The 24,598-nt window shown below is 36.2% G+C and overlaps 2 protein-coding genes across 8 annotated transcripts in view; both read right to left on the reverse strand.

Annotated features, from left to right (window-relative positions):
- Nucleotides 1–1,166: 1,166 nt before the first annotated feature.
- Nucleotides 1,167–8,408, reverse strand: CUNH3orf38 (chromosome unknown C3orf38 homolog). 2 transcript variants are annotated; one of them, XM_023726634.1, is made up of 3 exons: nucleotides 7,871–8,408; nucleotides 4,965–5,206; nucleotides 1,167–3,425 (listed from the first exon to the last, which is right to left on the reverse strand). In XM_023726634.1, the coding sequence occupies exons 1-3, from the start codon at nucleotides 7,995–7,997 to the stop codon at nucleotides 2,754–2,756; spliced, it is 1,041 nt and encodes a 346-aa protein (XP_023582402.1). In that variant the 5' UTR covers nucleotides 7,998–8,408; the 3' UTR covers nucleotides 1,167–2,753. The 2 variants fall into 2 exon arrangements, with proteins under 2 accessions (XP_023582402.1, XP_004371431.1); XM_004371374.2 differs by having other exon boundaries at nucleotides 1,167–3,428; nucleotides 7,871–8,407.
- Nucleotides 8,409–14,333: 5,925 nt separating this feature from the next.
- ZNF654 (zinc finger protein 654) overlaps nucleotides 14,334–24,598 on the reverse strand; it is a 132,226-nt gene continuing 121,961 nt past the window's right edge. For 3 of the 6 annotated variants that reach the window (XM_023726630.1, XM_023726632.1, XM_023726631.1), the window contains 2 exons: nucleotides 23,925–24,066; nucleotides 17,185–20,073 (listed from right to left, as the gene is read on the reverse strand). In XM_023726630.1, the coding sequence (XP_023582398.1) occupies nucleotides 17,584–20,073; nucleotides 23,925–24,066 (2,632 nt within the window). In that variant the 3' untranslated portion in view covers nucleotides 17,185–17,583. Of the gene's footprint in view, nucleotides 17,123–17,182; nucleotides 20,074–23,924; nucleotides 24,067–24,598 lie in introns of those variants that run through there. The other 3 variants (XM_023726629.1, XM_023726628.1, XM_023726627.1) reach the window with 3 other exon arrangements.

Genomic DNA, 24,598 nt, shown 5'->3' on the forward strand with positions numbered 1-24,598 from the left:
AAAGTAGAGGGTCAATGAAAAAGAGGAAGACCTTCAACGAGATGGATTGACAGTGGCTACAACAATGGGCTCAAGCCTAACAATGATTGTGAGTATTATGCAGGACCAGGCAGTGTTTCTTTCTGTGGTACAGGGTCACTATGAGTCGGAACTAACTCGACGGCACCTGACAATAACAACAACACAGTATTTGCTGTTAAGTCTTTGTTGTTGTGTGCCATCGAGTCAATTCTGACTCATAGCAACCCTATATGACAGAGTAGACTGTAATCTTTACGGGAGCAGACCACCAGGTCTTTTCTCCCGCGGAGCTGCTAATGGGTTCGAATCGTCAACCTTTCAGTTAGCAGCACAGTGCTTAACCACTGCGCCACCAGGGCTCCTAGGTAGTCTTTGTTGTTGTTGTTAGATACCGTCAAGTGGGTTCTGACTCATAGCAACCCTATAGGACAGAGTGGAACTGCCCCATAGGGTTTCCAAGGAGCAGCTGGTGGATTTGAACTGCTGACCTTTGGGTTAGCAGGTGAGCTCTTAACCACTGCACCACCATGGCTCCTAAGTAGTCTTAAACCAAAAAAAAACCAAACCCATTGCTGTTGAGTCGGTTCCCACTCACAGCGACCCTATAGGACAGAGTGGAATTGCACCACAGAGCTTCCAAGGAGCCCCTGGTGGACTTAGGGCACTCAAATACAACTTGATCTGACCTAGGCTTTTAAGTTTAGTGTAGTTCTCCTCTCAAATCTAAGTTATTTCAGGGTTTAAAAAATTCACATAAGAAATTCAAACAAATTAGGTGAACAAAACCCACCACTGATCAGAAAAACCAAATAAAGATCTAGAGGCAGAAAAGTCTTTTCCACTCTATGTAAGTTTCTTCTATTCATTCACTCATTCACCCATTCATTCAAACATTAAGTCCTACTGTATATCCTGCTGTGGGGATTCACATAAAACAGTCCCAATCCTTTAAGCCTGGTCTATCAGGAAGCTTTCAAATTTTTAAGGGTGATTAAAACTACATGCAGAAATTACAGTCTTAGTTGGGTCTTATTTATACAAATACAAAAATTCAATAACGAAGATAACTAGAAGCAATCCCAGCCCATCCACAGCATATGCAGTAATATTTATGCAGCAGTTGACATCAATAGCACGAAGAAAACAAAAGAGAATGGTTTTTTATTTTATCCTTTACTTAGGATATTTATCTATTGCATTTTATAATGGGTACTTCAAGCTTAAGGAAGAAAAACATACTTCGGCTTTAGTTACTCATTCTTTCACAATCTGAGCAGAGCTACAGGATGAGTCAAGGTGGACTACTAACCTGAATTGCTGTTTTCTTTATACCTAATTATGTCACACTGATAGTGTAACAAGCAGTAAAATTAGCTTTATTTTGGTTAACTGCCTAAAACTTTATTATCCAAGAGTAAGGCAACTGAAATTAAATCTAAACGATACACTATTCTTACAGCAGGCAAAAGGCATTTCCCTCCTTTATTAAGTTCTTATTTTAGGACAAATCAACTTGCACTGCTCATAAGATGCATGGAATTAAAAAAAAAAAAAAAAAGATGAGTTTTTTCCTCCTGTGTCCAACATTGATATATCAATCACCCTAGATGATCACGAACAGAGTTAAAGGTACAACTTAACACGCACAATACATTATCACAATTTTCCAGCTGAATTTTTTTTTCCAAATGGCACCTTTATAAATCAAAATTGCAAACTAAATCCAGTTGCTGGGTGATAAGGATTTTGAACTTTAAGCAATTACGAAATTAATCTGACAACTCAGCCTTATAACTCAAACATAGTAACACAAATTAGAAGTGAAAAACTCCTAATAATTCTAATTTATGATGTAGATGTATATATACATGCATGTATGTATGCACACATTATAAATCTGTAGGTTTTTTGTCACTTCTTCCAAGATTAACCAAGAGGAAGAATAGTAGTTTATTTAAAACTTATGAATCAGACACTCCTTTTTAAAAATTTCAACGGTATGTTTTTTTTGTACAAGATGCTAATATAAATGCTCTATAAAAACTGTTAATTGAGACCTAGTAAGAATAAGGTTTGTTTTGGGAACAGTATTTACCATTGCCCAAAACAGTTCAGAAAATGTTAGATCATAAAAGATACTAAGCTTGAATTACACCAGGTAACTTTGAAAAATGTTTCTCAAATATTTAAACAAGTAAATTTTTCTCCAACTGCTAAATTATTGGATGTTTTGCATTAAGAACGTCATGTCTTTCAAGTTTCCTAAAATAAGAATTCTGAGTTTACATTAAACATCTCTAAAATAGTTAATCTTTCTTTAAACAGTACTGTAGTGTGATGCATTTGTAAAATATCTAATTATCTAGATTTAGATAAAAGTAAATGAGAAACTTAAGAGGTGAAGCCCTGAACACTATTAATCCTTTGTCACTTGAAAAGCACAGACAATAGAATATTCACTAAGTAAAATGAAAGCATTACCTGGTTTCTAAGGCACATCATTAGCTATAACATCTACAGTGGGATTTATCTGATGAACTGCATTATGCTCTCAGAACATGTGCTACAACTCATATAGACAGAGGCAAGTATTCACAGGTTAATTTGTAGTCAAGAAAGGTATTTCAACTAAAAAATATGTCAAACCTCACATCTGAAATCAATTAGACATTACTGACGCAGTATTTGGAAGGGTTTCAGTACTGAAGATTTTTTATGATGACATATGATACTCAGTGCTTTAGAGGTAAACTCAGTTCTCTTTTGTTCAACAATGCTTCATTTCCAGCACATAAAGCTTGGTCTCCAGTTCCACACTCCATTGTCTGCTTTCCATTAAGCCGTACTTCGTTGGTACCACATAAAGAGATTACATTATAAAAGGCTTCTAGATCACTCGGCTCAAATGTAATAGTTGGTTTTTGTAATGCTCCAGGAGCAAGGGCACTCTCTCCAACAATTCTCAGGTTGATAAATTTGATCTTCCAAGTATTTTCCACAAACGGGCAGCGGATGAGTCCAAAAATCTGTTCAAAAATGCCCAAACAAGTGTTCCCTCTGTGGACAGTCCCGGCAACTCCAACCATAACTAGCCCATGGGGAGAAGAAGCACATTTCAGTCCATGGGAATCTAGGTTGGGGCTAAGAAAAAGAAATTCTTCTTTCACTAATGACAGCAAACGAAGGCTCACGATTTCTGCTCCATGGTAGTCTATCACATTTTGTTCTAATGTGTTGTAATAAAACTTAAGCTTGACATCATGCCAGAAGTGCTGTGGTCCCCATTCGTCTTGAGGTGGTCCCAGAAAAGGATTCTGAGAATTAAGAAGCCCAAAGAACCAGTGACAGAACTCTTCCCCTAATCGACGAAAATCAACCTTTTCAGTTTTTTTATCTTCTTTCTCCTGCTGGTTAAAATAAATAAAATAAATATAAAACAAAACCAAGGTCAACTTTTACATCCATTTTTCTACTAAGCATGTGTCAGGGCTCAATTTTAATATACTGATTACAGCAGACGAAACTGAAACTACATGTGAACTCACTGAACCCATCATGCATAGTAACATTGCTTTTTTCAGAAAGGAGAAAAATAGCTTGCAAACTTCCAAAGCTTGCAAAGCTACTAAGCTGAAAATTCAGCTTAGAAAGCAAGGTTTAAAAAAGCCTCTTAAAATATGAGCTTGAACAAATGGACAATAATGATATAATAATCTTCTGTTGACTGTGGCAGCAATTTCAAAGATGCATATATCCGTTAAAACTCATCAAATGGTACACTATGAACGGATGCAGTTTATTGCAGATAAATTATACCTCAATAAAGCTGATGATAATAAATAAGCATTCTCACTGTCTTTAAACAGACACTTCTAATGTGTTTGAAATGGGTTATTCTCTATGATTGGGATTAATTTTATATTATTTCTCCTTTTACAAAGGAAATGTTACTACAAAAATATATCTGATAAGGCTGGATCTTATTCATCTGTGTATTCCAGAGCTTAGTACCTGATTGCTTGGCACTTCCAGGGCTATTTCTGTCTATCTTCACAACAAGCCTTATGGCAGAGGCCCTTTTAAGATGTTTTCCTACTGTGAAAGCAAAGTTCTCTCATTCTAAAACCTTATTAATTTAAACTGTGCGGTTTTTGTTTTTTTTTAGTTAAAAAAATCTACAAATTATAGAGTGGTTAATTCAATCAACGTTCAAATTCAGTGGAGATACAAACAAACAGGAATAGCCAAGGTCAAGCAGAGGAAATTACTATAAGAGCATTTTTTCTAGTTAATAAAGAATCAACTGTATAAATTCTTCATGGTTTTTACTCAGAGAATATTTGCAATACCAAAGGAAGTTTTAAAAATTAGTAAGGGTTTAAAATAGCATTCTTTTAAAGTGAAAAAAATAATTACAACAAATTTAGAGTCAAAATTAAACTTATCTTGCAGTTTATCTACTCTTAAAAAAAATTCCATTATTCCTCATTTGTTGGGGATAAAAAAAAAAATTAGAAATCAGTAGAATACTGTATAAAGCAAAGTACACGGTAAGCAAAAAAGAGGAAGACCCTCAACGAGATGGACTGACACAGTGGCTGGAACAATGGGCTTAAGCATAACAACGATTTTGATGATGGCCCAGAACTGGGCAGTGTTTCATTCTGTTGTATCTGGGGTCGCTATGAGTCGGAACTGACTCGATGGCATCTAACAACAACAACAACAACCTTTACAAATCAGTAGAATATTTTACATACATTACTAAATATAAGAAAGATTTTGCTTTACTGTTTTTTCATTCTTTAGAAGAACACAAAGGAAATGACATAAAGCTTAAGTTATAAAATTCCAATAAAATATTATTAACCACGTCCCACAAGATTTAGGATTATCTGAAGCGTTTCAGAGAGAACAATGGCTAACTATAGGATGTACTTTACTTTTTGAAAGAGTTGGATGTCTTCTCTCTTTGTAACTGGCTTTGGTGCTTCTTTCAATTTCAGTTGTGATTGTTTATTCCAGTAATCTTTTGCATGCTGAATAAGATTATGTTTTTCAGTAGCTGGAGGTATAACCACCCCCTGTGTTGCCAAGTACTTAAATATTATTTCTCGGTGGACTTTTTTACGCTTCAGAAGTTCTTCTACACTTTGACTGTAGACTAATATTGCACGAATGGCATCTAAAAAGGAAATTGCAAAGATTAACAGAAAATCATGAGTCACTTGTAAATTTTTCCAAGGTCAGCATATAATATTTATAAACCCTTATTACGGAATTATTGCTTTTGCATGAGGTAATTATCATTTTTCAAAAATAGAAAGTTTTTTATTCCTTCCTACTTTAAACTTCCCTAATTCCCTCTTTCACTTCTGATAGAGATGGTGAAATTTTAGCATTTTCTTTTAAACTACTGTGTGTTTAAAAAAAAAAAAAAAAAATTGAGCCAGAAAAAATATTTTTTGTCTAATACAGCGAACAGGACCTAAATTCCAAATTCATACACAACCCCTAAAAACTGACAAACTTACAGTATTTTAGGTGTGCAAGAATATTTTTTAATCCAATCTACTCACTCTAAAGATAAAAAAACCTTGAGCTGACATGTCAATAATCACACTTGTAGAAAGTGGCAGAATCAGGGTTAGCATTCTCCCTCTAATTTTTAAAAGTCATGTATTAAACACAAGTCAAAGACTATTTTTAACATGTGTGAGATATACAGAATGACAATAAAACGAACTCCATATACCCACAGCTTACTTTAAGAACTTAAGACACAGGAAATTACTAGTATGCTGAGGCCCTGGTCCACTCCTCTCTGTGTTCTCCCCCTTCTCATCCACCTCACAGGTTGCTACTATCTTAAATGTTTTTATCAGTCACTGGCTTTTCTTTATAGTTGCACAACACAAGTATGAATCCCTAAACATTTTTGTTTAGTTTGGTATGTTTTGAATGTTTTATAAATTGAATGCATCAACATATAATCAACTTTTCACTTAGTCAACTTCTGTAATCAACTTTTCACTGAGTGTTGTTTCTCAGATTCACTATGTCAATGTATTTAGCTTTAGTTAATTCATTTTCAGTGCTGTACAATAGTTTGTTATTTGACTATACCAGAAAGTATTTATCTATTCTTCTGTTAAAGGACTTCTGTGCATTGTGTCCTATTACAGACACCATTCCTTTGAACATTCTCATACATGTCTCCCAGTGCACATAGGGGCAAGCAGCATGAGCATTACCTGGGAGCTGGTTAGAAATGCAAAGTGTCTGCTCTCATCCCAGAACTACTGAATTAGAATCTGCACTTTAACATGATCCTCAGAGTCATAGGCACATTCAAACTTACAAAGCCCAGCTCTAGGGTATATGCCTAGCTAAGCAAATCTTCAACTCTAGGAGAAAAAAAAGATTTAAAAATTGCTTTCCAATGTGGTAGATATAATTTACATTTCTCCAGCAGTTGTCAAAAAGTTGCTTCCCCTAATCACCAACACCTGAAGTTCATACTTCTACTTTTTTTGCCAATCCGATACACAGAAAAGACACCTTGTGTTTTTCCATTCCTCTTCACTGCTTTCAAAAGACATTAAGTATTTTTTCATGTGTTTATTGGTTATTTTTTCCTTTCTGAGTAATACCTCTTCAAGTCATTTAAACATTTTTAATACTGGGAAGTTTTTTTTTGTTTAATTTACATTTAGATCAACTATATCTTTCATTTTTGTGTTACAATTTTAAATTCACACTCATCAAGATTGTTAGGTGATTAGCATGTAAAATATACAAAAGCTGAAGAACTACATTAATCTACTATTTGCAGTCTAAATTCTTTAGTTCAAAGTTTCAAATGAATGATTTTTCTTAAATAGCAAAAATGTAACTCCAACTTAAAAGCAGAGAAATAATTTTAAAAGGCAGAATCTTTTGAAGGTACTTATGTGCTAATATATGAGGTCTGGAATTTTCACATTTTAAAGTAAAATTCAGCAAAGTTAAACTAGCCACGTGATATACAAAAGGAAACACACGCTTAAGTCGCTCATCACACTTATATTCGGACTAGTTCAAATTGGCGGCGCAGTGGTTAAGAGCTCGGCTCCTAACCAAAAGGTCGCAGTTCGAATATACCAGTTGCTCCCTGGTAACCCCATGGGGCGGTTCTACTCTGTCCTAGGGTCGCTACGGAATCGACTCGACGGCAACGGGTTAGTTACAATATTAATAACTTCCGGTCTCTGGCCTACTGGGATGTATGTTTGGCTCTGAAAGTAATGTATTCTTAGTACACAAAATAATCTCAGAAAATTTTTAGATCCAAAGGAGACATGGACTCAAACTGCTTGCTCTTTTCATTGTACTGGTTGTTTTGCCTAGGAGACTGATAAAAAGTATTTATAATATCCTTCCCCCAAGCTTTGAAGAACAAGACGCCTGAGCAGCAGCTGACACTCCTCAGCTGATCCAAACTGAAAAAGGAAAATCCCCTGGTTCCCTGGAAATTTTCAAAAATTACTATTCACGTAATCTAAATCCTCGAAACAACAGCGTTTGCCCATAAAATTCAAAGGATAAAACTTGGAAGCAACGCGTCGTCAGTTCCAGCCCACTCCCAGGGGCCACGGCCCGCCAGAGCAGGCTACCAGGTCCTAGGGCCAGGGGCAGAGGCAGTGCGGAGATTCTCGAAGACCTCGAGCGCATTCGGCGACAAGCTAGGGGCGAGACCTCGCAAGCACAGACCCTAAATCCCACCCCCAACCCCAGTCTCCCGCAACCTGGAATCTTTGGGGGGTCCTGGGAGGGACAGCCGTCCTAGGGGAGAAGGGTCCACCCTTACCTTGGCGGTCCTCAGGCTGCACCAGGCGGTTGGTGATGGTGTCGCACAGGGCCATGATCTCGTCGTTGTCCAAAAGGCCGAGCAGATTACGACAGCCCTCCATCTCTGGCTGGCTGAGCCCCGACATCTCGACCCCCAGGAAGGGGGGAGAGGACGACGCCAATAATATCGCCGCTCCGGCCCACCAGGGCGGCGCCTTGGCAACAGACACAGGAAGTGCCTTTCTTGATGTTCGCCTCCAAAGAGCCTCCGGTATTCCAGACTCCGGAGCGGAAGTGATCGCCAATGAGGTCACTCATGGAACACGGTGCTCTGACTTGCCGTTCCGGGCTGTCCCGCCTGGCCCTGACAGAGCGGAGTCCCACCTTTCTCACTCTGGGGAAGCGCAGCGTTTCTACAGAGAACATTGATCTTCCGCAAGGGAATTGGCTGCAGAAAGTGAATCCCTGATCTCCTCAGAAGTCCTCCAAAAGAGCGCCTTGGAGTTCTGCGGAGTGCAGGTGCAGGTGCGTGGAAAGGGGGCGGCAGTACCAGTCTACGGCGAGCTCCCGTGATGCCGCGGGGCGGACCAATGGAGGCGGGTTCCTTTCGTCCGCGAGCCCGGCCCCCGGTAGCGCTTAAGCGTCTTCTGCGGCCGCTTCTGAGTTCAGGGAGCTGTGATTTGATACTCTATTCAGTGTTAAAATAATTTGGTTCTGTTCGACATTACACTATTAAAAGTAAAAAAAAAAAGACAAAAAAAAAACCACATAGCTTATGTCACGCCTGCCCGCCTGAAACAGGCGTTCCTCTCAGACACGCTGGATCTGATGTTGCCTCGATCCTCGCCGGCTTTACCTTGGGATAGTTAGTATCGCGAGCAGTTTAAGTTTGGAAACTCCGGAGGCTAGATTGCCAAGCTTTTACAACGCTGTTTACTAACTGTGACAGCGGGCAAGCTCCTTAACCTTTTTGTTCCTCAATTTCTTATCTCGAAATGGATCCAGTAGAGACTTACCTCAGGATAGTTTGCGGGGGGCGGGGGGAGCTGTAGAATACTACCTAGCGCCTAGAAGGTGCTCAATAAATATTAGCCGTTACTATTGCTAATAGTATGACAGCCAACCCACGTTCATGAGAGGGAGATAGTCATGCTCTGCTGGACTGAGCCCGCATGCGGAATCAGACTTCCAAAAGTTTTCAGGTGTGTTATAGATTTGTTAGCATTTAATCGGGTTATTTCCATTTAGTAGCAGAAATACACACATCTGCAGATCCAGATGGAGAAATTTAACATTTTTTTTTTAATATCACAGCTAATTATCAGTCATAAGATTGAAAACATGGTTAACTTGGCAGTGGATGTCGTTTGGTGTACCATTTACTTAACGGATACCAGTTCTTCATTAAGCGTTAACGGGTGCCTCCTATGCTACAGAAGCACTGGTGGCTCAGACCCCGCCAGCCACTCTGCGGGAGAAACATGTGGCAGTTCTACTCTGTCATACAGAGTTGCCATGAGTCATGGGTTTTGGTACTAAGCTAGGTATTGAAGATTTGGAGAAATGGCACAGACCCTCCTTTATGGAGATTTGGGAGTATTGCAAGTAAACAGATGACAAAATAATGGTGGTGGTGTTATTCGGTGATGTCAGGTCAATTTCGACTCATAGTGACCCTATAGTGCATAGTAGAGCTGCCCCATAGGGTGTCCTAGGCTGTAATCTTTACAAGAGCGGACTGCCAGGTCTTTCTCGCAAGGAGTGGCTGATGGGTTGAACCACAGACATTTCAGGTAGCAGCCCAGCGCTTAACCATTGTGCTACCAGGGCTCGAAGATAATGGTAAGTACTCATATATGCTGGTGTGGGACCACATGGAAGACAAGCCCAACTTTGTCTTTCATTCATTTATTCCTTCATTAAAATATATATATATTTATTGAGCACCTACTATTTGCTAGGCACTATTCTTTGTGCTGGGGGGTCATAAAAAGACTAAGCCCTTTTGAGTTTGCATTTTAGTAGGAGAAAACAGACAATAAACAAGAAAATATATACTATGCCAGAAGATGCTATGGAGAAAAATAAATCAAGAGGAGGGAATGGAGAGGATGTTGCCATTTTATACAGGCTTCTCTGGTGACACTGAAGTAAAGATCTGATGAATAGGACAGAATGAACCAGAGGAGTGTGTTCTAGGAAACAGAAGCAGAAGAGGTCCTGAGGAAAGAGGCCAATGTGGCTGAAGCAGCTTAAGCAAAGAGGAGACAATAAGCAATGAGATTAAAGTTGCAGTCAGAACTGATGTAGACTTGGGTTACTCAGCCACAGCACTATTGACATTTTGGGCTGGATAATTCTTTGCGATGGGGGTATGTCCTATGTATCATAGGATGTTTAAGTCTCCCTGGCCTCTACCCACTAGATGCCAGTAGCCCACCTTATCCCAGGTTGTGGCGACCAAAAATATCTCCAGGCATTACCATATGACCCTGGGGGGCAAAAATCACCCTCAGTTGAGAACCACTGATAGAGAGCAGACCTGTCTAAAAGTACTTTCTGAGATGATGAAAATGTTCTATGTCTGTGCTGTCCAATATGTCCATCAACCACATATGGCTATTAAGTACTTGTAATGTGGCTAGTACAACTGAGGAACTGAATTTTGTATTTTATTTAAATTTTAATTAAATTTAAATAGCCACATGTGGCTAGTGGTTACAGTATCAAACAGTGCACATGTAATGGCCTTGTAGTCCATTCTATAGACTTCGACTTTTATGTTGTACCCGACTTCCTTTCCTGCTGTTCTCAGCCCCTCACTCCAGTGTCACCATGAGTCAGAATTGACTCAATAGTAACTATTATTTTTTCACTCCAGTCAGTCACTATTGGTCCCTTGCTGTTTGTTCCTTGAACTTGCTACGTGGGCCCCTGCCTCAGAGCCTTTGCTCTTGCTGTTCTGCCTGGCATATTTTCCCCCTTGGATATTTGAATGGCTCTCTCCCTTACTTCATTCAGCTCTTGCTCAAAAGTCAGCTTATCAAAGAGGCCTTCCCTCATTACCCTATTTAAAATCACCACCACCAATCCCACACCTACCTATACTTTCCCTACTAACTTTGCTTTATTTTTCTCCATAGCATTTATAACATACTGCATATTTGTTTGTTGCCTCTCAGTAGCTGGTACATAGTAGATATGCAATAAATATTTGTTGAATACATGAATGAGTTGTGAAGCCATTGGAGGGTTTTAAGCTGAGAAGTGACATGCTCTTTCTTCAAATAGGATCACTTTGGCTTCTAGTGTGAACACACTGAACTGTAGGTAGAAAGCCTGGTTAGGAAACTACTACAGTAGTCCAGGTGAGGGAGGATGGTGACTTGAATAATAGTGGTAGCAGTGGAGGATGTGATAAAGTCAGGGATGATTGCAAGGTTTTAGTTTGGGCAACACAAAGAAAGAAGTTGCCATATGCTCAGAGGAGGAAGACTAGGAGAAGTGGGTTTCAGGGGAAAATCAGGAGTTATCAAGAGAGTTCAGGCTTTCTAGTGAAAGTGGTGATGCCTAAGAAGGATTAAATCAAAGAATGAGGGGTGGGCTGGAAAGAGGGTAAATTACAGCTAAAGGGAGCAATAGTGAAAAATGCATGGAATAAAACAGCATGACGAAAGCTAGTGGGGTATTTAATATGTCTGGAGCCAAAGACAGGTCAAGAGCTGTAACATGAAAAGAAATTTGCAGAATCCTAACAGGAAGGGCTCAGCACCAGACTATTCACAGACTTAATTCTTACAACCTTGCAAGAACAGCTGTCGGCTTTTAACAGAAGAGGAAGCCTGAGTGCTGCAGGATATAGTTAATTGCTTAAGGCTCTACAACTGTAAAACTACCAAGCTGGAATTTGAATACCACTGATCTCCACAACTCCTTTTGCTGTTTCTATTAATATTAAATCATGTTCTGATGAAGTTTTTTTTAGGGAAGAAAATTCTCTAGATTAGAGTGGTTTGGCGTATTAGGTCTTACTAAAATATTCATTCACTCAATAGTAGTTGTTTAAGTAGCTGTTAATACAGGACCAAGCATTATGAAAAGTGCTGCAGTGAACAATGCAGATGTCATCCTTGTCCTCAAGGGGGGCAGTTCTTTAAAAGTTCTAGAAACAGATTCTGAGAAGGTTCTAGGAGTTTAAAGAGAAATAGTTCACCTTGTAGGACATAGGATAACCTTGTTGGTTTAAATCAGTGTTTTCAAACCTTAGTATCAGAATCACCTGGAAGACTTTAAGCGATTGGTCCCATTCTCTAGATTCTGGCTCAGAAGATCTGGATTGAGGCTCAAAATTGAGCAGTTCTAAGAAGTTCCCACCAGGTGATGCTGATTCTGCTGCTCTGAGGACCACACTAAGAATCCCTGCTAGTAGAAGATAACAAAACATCAACCAGGTGTGTCTACCAGGCTTCATCCTTTGTCTCTGAAATCACTGCTTCGGGGCAAGTCTGGGGCTCTCTGTTTGGACATATTGGATCCACTCATGCTCCGTATTTCTAGGGAATACTGCCAAGGCAGAATGGAAACAGTTTAAGGAGACATCTGATTTTTCAATCCCACCTCATTTTTAGCTGTGGGACTTTAGTCATTTAACCTTTCTGAGCCTTGTTGTTTAAAGTGGTGTTCTTATCTACTAGTGTTGTTTAAAAAATTAGACATAGCACATATAAAGTAGCTGACACACAGTAACTTAACAAAACAGAAGCCATTTCTTCCCCAGTATGCAGCATCCATAAATAAGGCATGAACCTATTTTAAAATTTTACTTGATGTAATATTGGATTCCCTCCATTTCAAATCATGATATATAGTGAAAACTTCTGTCCCTGTTATCAGTGGATTTTTGAAATTAGTATGAATTTTACATTACGCTATGAAAAACCAACATAACTTGGTTATCTTGTAAGCTTACTATTACTTCATCGCTTCCCAAATTTCAAGTTTCAGAAAAGGGAAATGGAGTTAACTCAAAATTTTGTCTAAATAACTCAGATTTAACGTGCTTTAGTCACTCCTTGGAAACTTTATGGGGCAGTTCTACTCTGTCCTATAGGGTCACTATGAGTCAGAAATCGACTCAACGACAGTGGGTTAGCATGCTTCAGTAACTTTCTCATAGTGCTTCTAAAAGCATAATGTTCATAATATGTGCAAGTAACTGTATTTAACCCAGTGTCTATTCATTTGCAGTGGTATTTCTTCCCATCAAAAAAAGGTCTTTCTCTATGCCAGACCCCATTTTTCCAGTTGTTGTTAGGTGCCATCAAGTAGATTTTGACTCATAGCAACCCCAAGTGACAGAGTAGAACTTGCCTATAGGGTAATGTTTACAGGAACACATCACCAGCCCTTTCTCCCATTAATCCACTGGGCGGGTTTGAACCACCAACCTTTCAGTTAGCAGCCAAGCGCTTGTAAGTCATAGCAAATAGGGTAGGAGACTTTCCTTTGTTAGTGAACCAAAGAAGTAAAAACCCTCATTTCCAAAGATATCACTGTTGGTTACAGATTCTTAAGTAACTTTAAACATTTTTCCACTGAAATGCTTTTCTAAGAAGTAATTTTCATCATCATTTGCATCCTAATGTTTCGAAGCGACTTCAAAAATATTGCTTCTTTGGTTTTGTTTTTTGTTTTGTTTTGAAATTCCACTAGAGGCTCTTCACCTATGAAGAATTACCAGATCCATCCACTGTCTTGCTCTTGGAGAGTTCGTCTACCTACTAAGTTTGCAGAGGGTACTATATCACACTGAAACCACTTACCTAAAATGATTTTAGTAACCAGAACTTCTATTTCTATTTCATATGGATGTTGAACTAATATTTTAAAAATGTCTATTTTGTATCTCAGTTTGTGTAAACATTTAGATTTTTATTTTTCTATATTATTAGGAAAAACTAAGTCAAATATGGTAAAGACACTAACTAAAATAACCCATTTCCTTATAATAAGACATAACAGAAATTTCGTATTTAATACATGCCTTGACTCAACAGCAATGGGTTTGATTTGGATTGTTTTAAATAAATCTAATTCCTTTTGAATGCAGTCTGCTACATAAAACTGAACACTTCATTACCAACAAGGACAATGTTTTATTGAACAAATCTATGTACAGTACAAAAAAATTTCTTGAAATGAAACACTATTGTTGATTTATTGCAGTTCCATGGCTCAGATTTAATTTGTACTCTTATAAAATGCAAAGTAAAATAATTTAATGTTCAACAAGAAAGCACAAATTTCCTTTCTTGCTGAATCTGTAATATCTTTCACATATTAACAATTCCAAAATGCATATGCAGCATTTAATCATTCTGAAAAGGTGTTTTACAGTACCAAATAAATTAAAAAATAAACACTATCATCTCTTTTAGCTTTTCCACCCATACAACAGTATTAAACCAAACATGAAAGGAGTACAGCTGAACCTTCAGTGTGATTTAAAAAAAAAAAAAAAATCACAAGTTTAATGTTATAAATTATCTACTCAAATTATGTAATTGGTAGTTTTTTTAAAAAAACAATATGGCTAAAGCCCAAAGTACCAGTGTCCTTGCCCACAAAGATGCCCCTTTTCTACCACCTCCATAATGTCTGAGCAGCAAAAATTCAGATTTGCTCTTTTCTTGACCTTACTAAAACATCGCAGAAAATTAATATTTAATTTTTGGAAGGAGATTTTTATTTAAAAACAAAGGTTTGAAACTTGGTCCATGTAAGATAAACGTATTCTCAAAATAGGAGTGGCAAAATAGAAAAAAGAGCAGAATGAGAGGAATAAGAAAGTTTTCTTTTCTCCTGAATCCCAAAAACTGTTAGAAGTTTATGCACCCCATGAAAGGAAAATGATTTAGGTTTATGTTTTATAAGATATACATAATATTAAAATGTACACATTCCTTCAGTAGGGATTACTTGAGGAGTATATAAATAAAAAGGTTGAAGACAATGTGGTCAAATAGAATTTTATAAACCATTCTTTGATTCAGTCATAATATAAACCAATTGAATCTCATTCTTTCAAAAACTGCTCTCTCTTAGCAATACAAAAGTAGACATAAAACCTCAAATTAATTAACTTAAAGACCAAAAAATAAAAATAACAAGTGGAGTATGTTTAAAAACATTTTAGGATGAACTGCAAAATTAATGAAAATGTTAACAATTGTGGGCATGGATTTATGTCAATGGTTACAACTTCAAAAAAAAAAAGTAAAAAATGTGATGAATTTTAACAGTTATTTTAAACTTTTGGAAAATATATAAAGCAGAAAGTATAGCTCAAGAACAACTTCATTTCCAAATGAACCAGTTTCCCAACAGGCTTTTATTACATCATATACTTTAAACTGAACTGAAACAGAACTCATTACATTTTTATATCAGGAAGTATGGAAAACTTTTTCTATAGTTGACCCTAAATAAAGGATTAAAATATCTGATTATGAGTCTTGTTTGTTATTTAAATATAAATCCCACAGCCTAATATAGGCTATATAACAAAACAAAAACAAATCGAATGTTCATTGGAATGGACTTCTGACCATCATTGCATAGTAGTGATGTCCCGTGATAAATAAACTAATAAAATTAGTAAATTTTTTTCTAGATCATCTGCTGTATGATGACCTGGAAATCCTAATTTAATAAAGTCTGGATGGTACCCTGGAAGAAATGTCCCACTTCCTCAGTAACCTGATTGAAGTAGCTTTACTATCCTAAAATTTATAATAGTAGCATCTGATGAGATTATCTGCTTTGAACAAAAATTTATCAGTTGGAATAACTGTATATATTTCGTTGACATTAGTAGCTCCAATTTTTTTTTTTTTTCTTAAGAATTTGCCTTTGCATTTTTGTTCTTTTCATCCCTGTTTTAGATTAACAAAGTATTAGGTAAAAGGAGGTCTCTTTTCAAGAATGGACAAGCAGAAAACATCTAATTTGAAAAGGTATTTTTAAAAACATTTATTGTTTCAACAATTTACTATCAATTACAATCTTCCTTAGGAAAATTACTGGTCACCAAGGGAAATAATGCAACAATACATCTCTCGTGTTTCTGCTGTGCACATTTTTCTGTAAATACTTCCTTTTATATATGAAAATTACTGCTCAGACCAAATTCATCCCTACTGAACAATAAAGCATGAGTAGTATGGCTTATTTTTTTGGAGCTAAATCTCCTAACTGAATAAAATCAATGAATTTTTTACCTGATTCTTATCTGACATAAGTTTTTTAAAAGCCAGTTATAGGACTGTGCCTGGATAACTCACATTAATGTCTAAAAGACCTTACTATGAATCATCGAGCAATGTCCTAACACTATAAATTCAAATAGAAATATCCCAGTGTGCTTATACCATTATTCACATTGAAGAATTTGCGATTCAGCGTTTTCCTTCAACTATCTAGCCTTTAATGGTCTTAGATTCTTCCCATGTCTCCCCAAAGTCACTGATGGTATGACACTGCTGCCTTTTAAATATAACTAATTTATATTACAAAAGTGGAAGGTTCTATCAATAGCTCATTAACAAAACATTGTTTTTTTTTTTTTAAATTTTGGTTTTCAATGTTGGCGTGCCATTCATTGAACTGTCTGACCTGTCTAATCAGCTGGAAACAAGTTACAATATTTAATGGGTAACATGGTGATAAATCAAGTTTTATTTTCATGTGTCAGTTTCTAAATTATAACAGAAACATAATAGCAATGGTTCCTTAAATCATGTTTGACCAGATGGGAGGACATAATCTGATTATGTTTAAAAAGAAAACAAATCCCATTTGTATAATACTTTAAGTTGTTTATCATAAACCAACCTTCTTTTTTTTACTGGTTCAACTTCCCTTTCTGTAAGGCCATAGCTGGTTTTTCTTTCTGACTAATCACCTGAACATGTTTCTCACATAAGCGAAACTGAACATGCTGCTATTAATTATCATAAACTTTTTTTAAATGTGGTTTTCTGGATAACTGGTACTTTGGGAGTTCTGGAATAACCCTTTAGGAGTCTAAACCAGCACATCTCTGCAAGTTCATTCTAGAAAATGTGCTTTGCCTTTATCTTTAGTAATCCAAGACCGTTCTAAAATTAAGGCCATCAGGGAAATAGCAAACTGACGATGCATTTTCTTGTAGTGCTTTTTTTCAAACTACTGCTTGATAGACAGATCTTTCTGAAACATTTTTATCAGGCACCTGTAAAACAGAACATGTCTGTTAATTCAAACTGTACAGACATTCAATTGGAATTCTAAGTCATATTTCTGTTTAATTTATACCTTTCCTCATTCAAAGGATATTGATATCAATAGAATGCATGCTCATCTTTCATTGAATTTTTTTTTTTTTATTGTTTTCTGCTTTTTCACTTCTGTTATAACAGAGGCTCAACTTGATTTATATTCTGGCATGCAGATGAAAATGTGTTTTCATCATTACTTTGTTTCTAGACATTTTACTACATAAAACTTGGAATGAAGAAAAGCCTTTGATACAGTGGAACAAGTGTGATCAAAGAGTATGAAAGGCCTGTGTTCAAGTTCTCACTTCTACAGTTCATAGGCCTGTTGTCTATCCAAAGTACTTAACCTTTGAGAATTTCACTCCTTGATTTATAAAACAGGAATAGTAGTATCACCTCATGGTGGTTGTATGGGTTAAAGGAAATAATTTTTAGGGCAGTGCTTTATTATCTGTGCTATACAAATGTTAATTTTTTTAACCACATAAAAGTCTACTACTGTTTTATCTATAGCATTTTCTATTTCTACAGATATACCTACTGAGAAGGTTGAAGACTTACTTTCATCATCTGAATCAAATCCAAAGAGTGTCTGACATTTCTTTTGTGCAAGGTGAGCCTCAAGTGCTTCTGCATTACAGTAGGTGGTCAGGCATTTGCCACATCTTAATCTTTTCACTGATTTTTTACAAACATTATCTTGATCAGAACAGGCATCTACTCTATCAGTCAGAAATTTTCTGCGTTTTGGCATACTAAGGTATCGTTCATCCAGGTAACTGGGAGGCAACGGTCTGACGTATGGCTTTGTTAAAATCAAGCCATATGAAGTATGTTCACTTGTCAGATTTGGTTTGGAAGGTGCCTGAGATACTGGCAGGGTACTGTGGTCTTGTGGTACAACACTGGGTAAAATGGAACCATTTTCTGTCCTGGTTCTATTTGTATCAATTTTCAAAGCAGGATCTGACGAAACTAAAGGTGTCTGTTCTATTTCAATGTGTCCATTGACTAACTGATCATTAATGGTACAATTATTTTCAGAATTTGGCTCTACATCAGGCATCTTTTGGTCTAACAAGCTTGTATCTGAAACAGCATCATCAGAATGTTCATTTCCATTCTGAACTAAATTGTCTGTTTTCCTTTCCATACTTTCTATACATGTCTTTGGTTCTGAATAATCTTTCCTTGATTTGCTAGCAGAAACTGGCAGGCTAATAGTTTGCTTCTCATTACTAGATGAGTCTTTTTCCTGATGATTAGGATTTGAGTCCGTAAGAACATCCCAAAGAATTGATTCACTTGGTTGTGTAGATGATTCTGGTGTTTTACTTAAATAGTGCTGAGCTTCATGTTCATATAGCAGAGGAAGATCTTCAAAGAGCTCATGGCATTCTGGAAAACTACACTGAGCTTGAAATATCCTGTGACTTTTTGTATGCTGAGCAAGCTGGAATGGCAGCTTAAAGGACTCACTGCAATTAAAATGCAAACAAAAGTACACATTTGGATAGCTGTGTCTATTAAGGTGATCTATAAAATGCTGAGAATCTTCAAATTGCCTTTGACAAAATTTGCATTTTCCTTTGCTCCACTTCATTACTGTCTGCCGCACATTTAAATCAGTTGGATGTACAGTCCTTGCATGTTTGTTTAGAAATCCAATTTTTTTAAAGATCCTGATACAGCCAAGAGCCGGGCACTTAAAGTTTCCTTCTTGATCGGTAGCATATATGTCTTTTGGATGGCACACAGTTCCATTGATTTTATGAAGTACTGAAGTTTCTTGATTCAGGTCATAATCATCTTCCTCATAATCGCCTTCTTCCTCCTCTTCTTCGTCGTCATCTTCGCATTCAGGTAAAGGCTCCAGAACATTATTTAAAGGAGTATCAGGACTGCCATTTTTAATAATGTTTTCAATAACATCTTCTGGAACACTTACAGGAATTTCAATGAATTCAGCCACATGCTCAGGGATGACTTCTTTGTTTCTATCAGTGGAAGCAGTAAGCGGTTCTACTTCCAAATTCTCATCAGAATTCCCATTTTCAAATGAAATGGAAGAATCAGAACAATTTATTTCTTCCAGAGCAGGGATTTCCTGATCCTCCTGTTGAGTTACAGTAATTTGCTGTCTCTGTATTTTCTTAACATGATTTTTTAAATGCTTCTGCATAAGTCCTTTGTTTCTAAATTTCCTACCACATATTACACATGAAAAACTGCCTTTTTTCTGATGAGCCTGGGCATGCCTTACAATGTGACCACCTAGAAACTCTTTGTTACATAACACACACCGATGCCTTGGGACATTGTGATCTACTTTGGAAGCATTAAGAGCTGTAAAGTTTTTCTTTGTATTAGCATGACCTTTAGATTGCACTCCAGATATATCATCAAGATTAAACTCTCCAGTGGTCTGATCTGTAAGAGAGTGAAGCCCTTCATCTAAACCTTGCCGTTTCACTGTCTTTTTTAGATCACTTGTAGGATTTTCCAGTGTACTTTCATTTAAAAATCTAACTGCCGATTTATCTCTCAATAATGCTACACAGTTTTTCTTAATCATTACAAAGTTCCAAAATTCCGGATCAAAAAACAATCCCTTTTTCAAAATTGGAAGTAATTCAAAGCGAACACGATTCTGAACGCTGCTTGTGCCTTCATTATATTCTTCATCTGGACGTTTGTAGAGCCGTTCAACAGTATGATATGCTTCCAAGGAACGTTCAAGAAAAAATATTGAGAGTGCACAAATCCTGAGAATCTCCAAATCATTTGGCAAAAAATGTGCAATTGTTTTATAAATTAGACATTTAGTTTTGGGATCATCATGAAGGTCTAGTTGTAGAGCACAACCACATATTTCAACACAAATTTGCAAGCCTTCTTCTTCAACCTGTAGAAAGAAAATTATCACTACTAAATAATTTAAATACAATAATTGGATTATCTTTTTAAAATACAACTGAAATAAAAGCTGAATAAACAGTATTCCAAATGTGCAGTGTCCTTCAGTAGGTAGCTTTGTTTAACTCCTTTTTAATATATAAATAAATCCTTTTTTTTTTTTTTACTTAAGAATAATTTGGAATAGATGGCATTGTAGTTTCTTATTTAATTAATTTTCAAGTTTTACAAACCCTACAAATATTAGTACAAAACGTTTCATAAGATCTATGGGGATCTGTTTCCTATATGCCTAGACTCCCCCATTTATTATTTTAAATACCAATCTCACATTCTCTGGCAGAAGAATTAATTTACAAGTATTTAGACACATTTCTCAATTTTCAATATTAAGAAATATCTACATTCAAAAAAGAACAGCTATGGAAACTTCATAAAGCTGTACTAAATAATATTACTTATTTTACTTGTTAAGTACTATTACTTATTACTTTATCCAAGTAAGAGGGGAAGTGTGGCCTACATGAAGAGGGCATTTACAATCTTTCCAAATCTATTAAACTGCCAGAATAATGAGCCTACTGGAAGTTACCTGAAAATTATTCAGGCTTTGAAACTTTTACTGATAACTCAAAGATAACTGCATCAACTTTTATTTGAGAATCTGTTATTTATTCGTCTTAGTTCAAAGAATAATCTAAATGCTTGTTTAAATGAGAGAAAATACAACAATAATTTGTCTTTCAAATTATAAACGTATTTACATCATACTGCCTACATATATTGCAGATTGCAGGGAGGAAGGAATACTACTTTGCCAGCCTCATATCCTCTTAAGTCACTTACCTGCTGTGTAACCCTGCTTAACTACTTACAGTTCCAAGGCAGATCTGTGCACACCACACTCCGACCTTTATTTAGCTCGTGAATTCTATTGATCTCCAGTTCATTCTTTAAGAATCAATTCTACTATGAAGGTTTTCTCCCCATTCAATCTGGCCCCTGCCCTGGGGTAGAATTAAACACTCCCTATTCTATAAGGGGAGAAGCCCTGGTAAGCAGTGCTTAAGTGCTTGGCTGCTAACCAAAGGTCAGTGGTTTGAACCTACCAGCCACTCTGTGGGACAAAGATGTGACAGTCTGCTTCTGTAAAGATTTACAGCCTTGGAAACCCTGTAGAGCAGTTCTACTCTGTCCAGTAGGGTTGCTATGAGTCTGAATTGACTCAACAGCAAAGAGTTCGATTTCTTTTTTATTCTATAAGGAGCTCTGTGCTAGGCTGCTAACCAAAAGGTCAGTGATTCGAACCCATTAGTGTCTCTGCGGAGAAAAGAGCTGGTGATCTGCTCCCATAAAGATTACAACCTAGGAAACCCTATGGGGCAATTCTACTGTGTCATATAGGGCCGCTTTGAGTCGGAACTGACCAGATGGCACACAACACCATTCTTTCTACAGAGAATAATTTATTCATCTGTGTATGCTCCCCCCAACTTTAGATTACTAAATGACAGGAATGACACTGTCTCATTTTTTGTACCCCGCTATGGTTAACAAAGAGCTTGGCACTTAGTGAGCTCTGAATAAATGTAGAATGAGTGAGATCTTATCTTCTCCACTGACTTTAGTTTCCACCTATAAATCTATCATCTCCACCTTGGAATCCTTTTCTGTATTTGAATTTCTTATTTCTGATTGTTTATTACACATTCCCACCTAGATTTTCCAGATTAAAAAAAGAAGTTGCATCAAGTCAATTCCGACTGTGGCAAGCTCCACAGGGTTTTTCAAGGCTGTGACCTTTAGAAAGCAGATCGTCAGGCCTTTCTTCTAACACATCTCTGGGTGGGTCTGAACCAACAACCTTTCAGTTAATAGTCAAGTGCTTAACCGTTTGTGCCACCCGGGGACTTCTTTCCAGATACAGCAAATTCAAAACCCACTGGTTCAAAAAGGAATTCATTTTGTCTCTCCAAAGTACTATCTATATTCTTTAGCTTGATTCATGAAATCATAATGTACCCAGTTGTCCAAGTTTTAAAATCTCAGGATCATCACAAAAGGGGCTAGACCACTTCCTTACCTGAAATCTTTTAAAGGTTACAGGATATTTATGACCTGAAGTTCCAACATCTAATACAGTATTCAAATCACTTTATGATCTAACACCCTCCTGCCCCCATCTCTGTTGATTAGTCTCATTCATCTCCTACCCACCTTCCCACATATCTCTGCTACACTTATTAACGCCACCAGAGTTGTGAGAAACTAATAAAATGAAGTAAAAGTGCTCTGGAAACTATGAAGTCCTCTACAAATGTTAGTATTATCCTTATCTATCAGTCAAAACCCAGCTTGAAGTATCTTCCTCTGTGAGGCCTTCTCGTATATGCCTTCTGTAATGTCTCCTTTTTTACAACTCACACAGCACTGTAACTATACCTCTTTTCACAGCACTGAAGCAACATGAATAATCTATTCCATGAGATAAAAAGTTTTAGTAGTCTTAACTGTTATGTATCATGTTTTTAATATTTATTTCATCTTTGAATTTGTCCTCTAATAATGTATTCTTAGACTGACCAGACATGTGGGGGAAAAAAAAAATTCTGTGATAACTCACTGAACCTCACTTACATTGTAAACTTCCTATAGCAGTGTTCCATCCTTTGGTATAAATGTGAATCATATGTAAAAAAAAAAAAAAAAAAAAAATACAGATACCTCTATTTTTAAAAGTTCTACAAGTGATACTGATGCACATCAAATATTGAAAATTAGTGTTCTATAGCAGAGTTTGTTTTTTTATTCCTTTTTTAGGCAGGAGTAGAGGTTAACTTTGACAGTGTATTTGGATGACATTTTACTGTTTAATGATGCTACAAATGCAGTTAGCAAAATAAACATGAAATAAAAAAGAAAAAAAAAACCCTCAGATACAATGCTGCCAACTTTATATCATGGTAATATGATCACTAAATGGTCATACATCTAATGATGTGGTAATGAATGTGATAAACACATAAATACCTAAGAAAATTTTAAAATATATTATTTAATGGATGCCTCCTTATATGTTTAAACATAACCCACATAAAGATTCAGTTAAATAGAGCTACCTAAGTAAGTTCCTTTTCTGTTTCCTGTCTTTGTATTCAGGTTGTTAATATTTTGGGGGAAAAGTTAAAGGATCTGCAGAATCCACTTTCATGTCTATGTAAGACTATTATGTAGAACTGTATTCAATTGCAAGTGGCCCCAAAAATACTTAATTGAGGACTAATTTTTTAAAAACAAGTAATGGTTTTTTACACTTACTTCAAATAAACACTTTAAAAACTTGTCCTTAGGTTTCAAAAAGTAAGACTTTTTAACATAATGCTTCAGAATTCTTTTTGCATAAACACCAGACTTAAAACTGTGAACTAAGCTTCTCTATGATTTTGAGCAGATATTACCTATAAGATATATAAAATTTCATTTGCAAATGAGTTAAGAGTCTACAAATGGGACTTAGTATAATGTTAAACCTGACAAACTTAATTATAAGAAAAAAAGTAATAGCTTCTTATGGAAGCAATCATCCCCAAATTAAATTTTAAATGACAATAATTTTTTTTTTCTTTTTTCATTTATATTACTTATGTATACTCTGTATCATTTTGGGAGCTTGGGGGCAGGGGCAGCGGGGAGGAAAGGATGTAATATCTTGAGAATGCAGACTTAAAATCCTCCCCTTCAATTTTATAATCAAATAAATTTTTTGAAAGAGATTCAAGTTTCAGTGAACTGTCATTTAAATTTAATTTAAAATGCAAGGGATAAATATATCCTATTTACCTCATCTTTAATGATTTTCATGAAAGGAAATATGACTCTCACATTAGTTGCTGTTCTTAAAAGCTGGTAGCATTGATCTACAAAAACTTGTTTTGAAGGATTAGACTTAAGCTGTAGTTTACTCCATATGAAAATCAACTCCCTGTAAATGAGAAAAAAAGAGAAATATCAAAAATACAGTTTATTCAAATACAGACATTAGCTACCTTTTCTTGGTTCTATGGTACCCTGGCTGGGATGTATACAAGGTGAGTATAAGTGGGTATTAGGTAACCTCCATGCTATGTCTGCTATCCACATGAAACTAATAGAAGCTGGCAGAAAAAGAGATCAGGAATTGTAATTTTGCAGTGGTAAGGAATGAATTCCAATCATATGCTGGTATGCCTAAAAGATCTCTAATAATTGATCAAAACAGAAATTCTAATCTCAGTGCACCAATATTAATTATATTACTTCGAAACAAAATAAAACAAAACTTTTGGCCTTTAATATCTTCTTTGCAACTTTAGAAATCAATGTAGATTTTCTGCAAAAAAAGAAATGGTTCATTTTTTTTTTCATTTTCATCTATTAAGATACCAAATTTAGATTAAAAGTGTAAGTATATCATAGTATTGTTCTAAAACAATGTATACAACATGAAATTTTATGTTTAAGATCATCTGCTCTTT

The sequence above is a fragment of the Trichechus manatus genome, unplaced genomic scaffold, assembly GCF_000243295.1.
Source record: "Trichechus manatus latirostris isolate Lorelei unplaced genomic scaffold, TriManLat1.0 scaffold00012, whole genome shotgun sequence".
In the NCBI taxonomy this organism is placed as follows: Eukaryota; Metazoa; Chordata; class Mammalia; order Sirenia; family Trichechidae; genus Trichechus; species Trichechus manatus.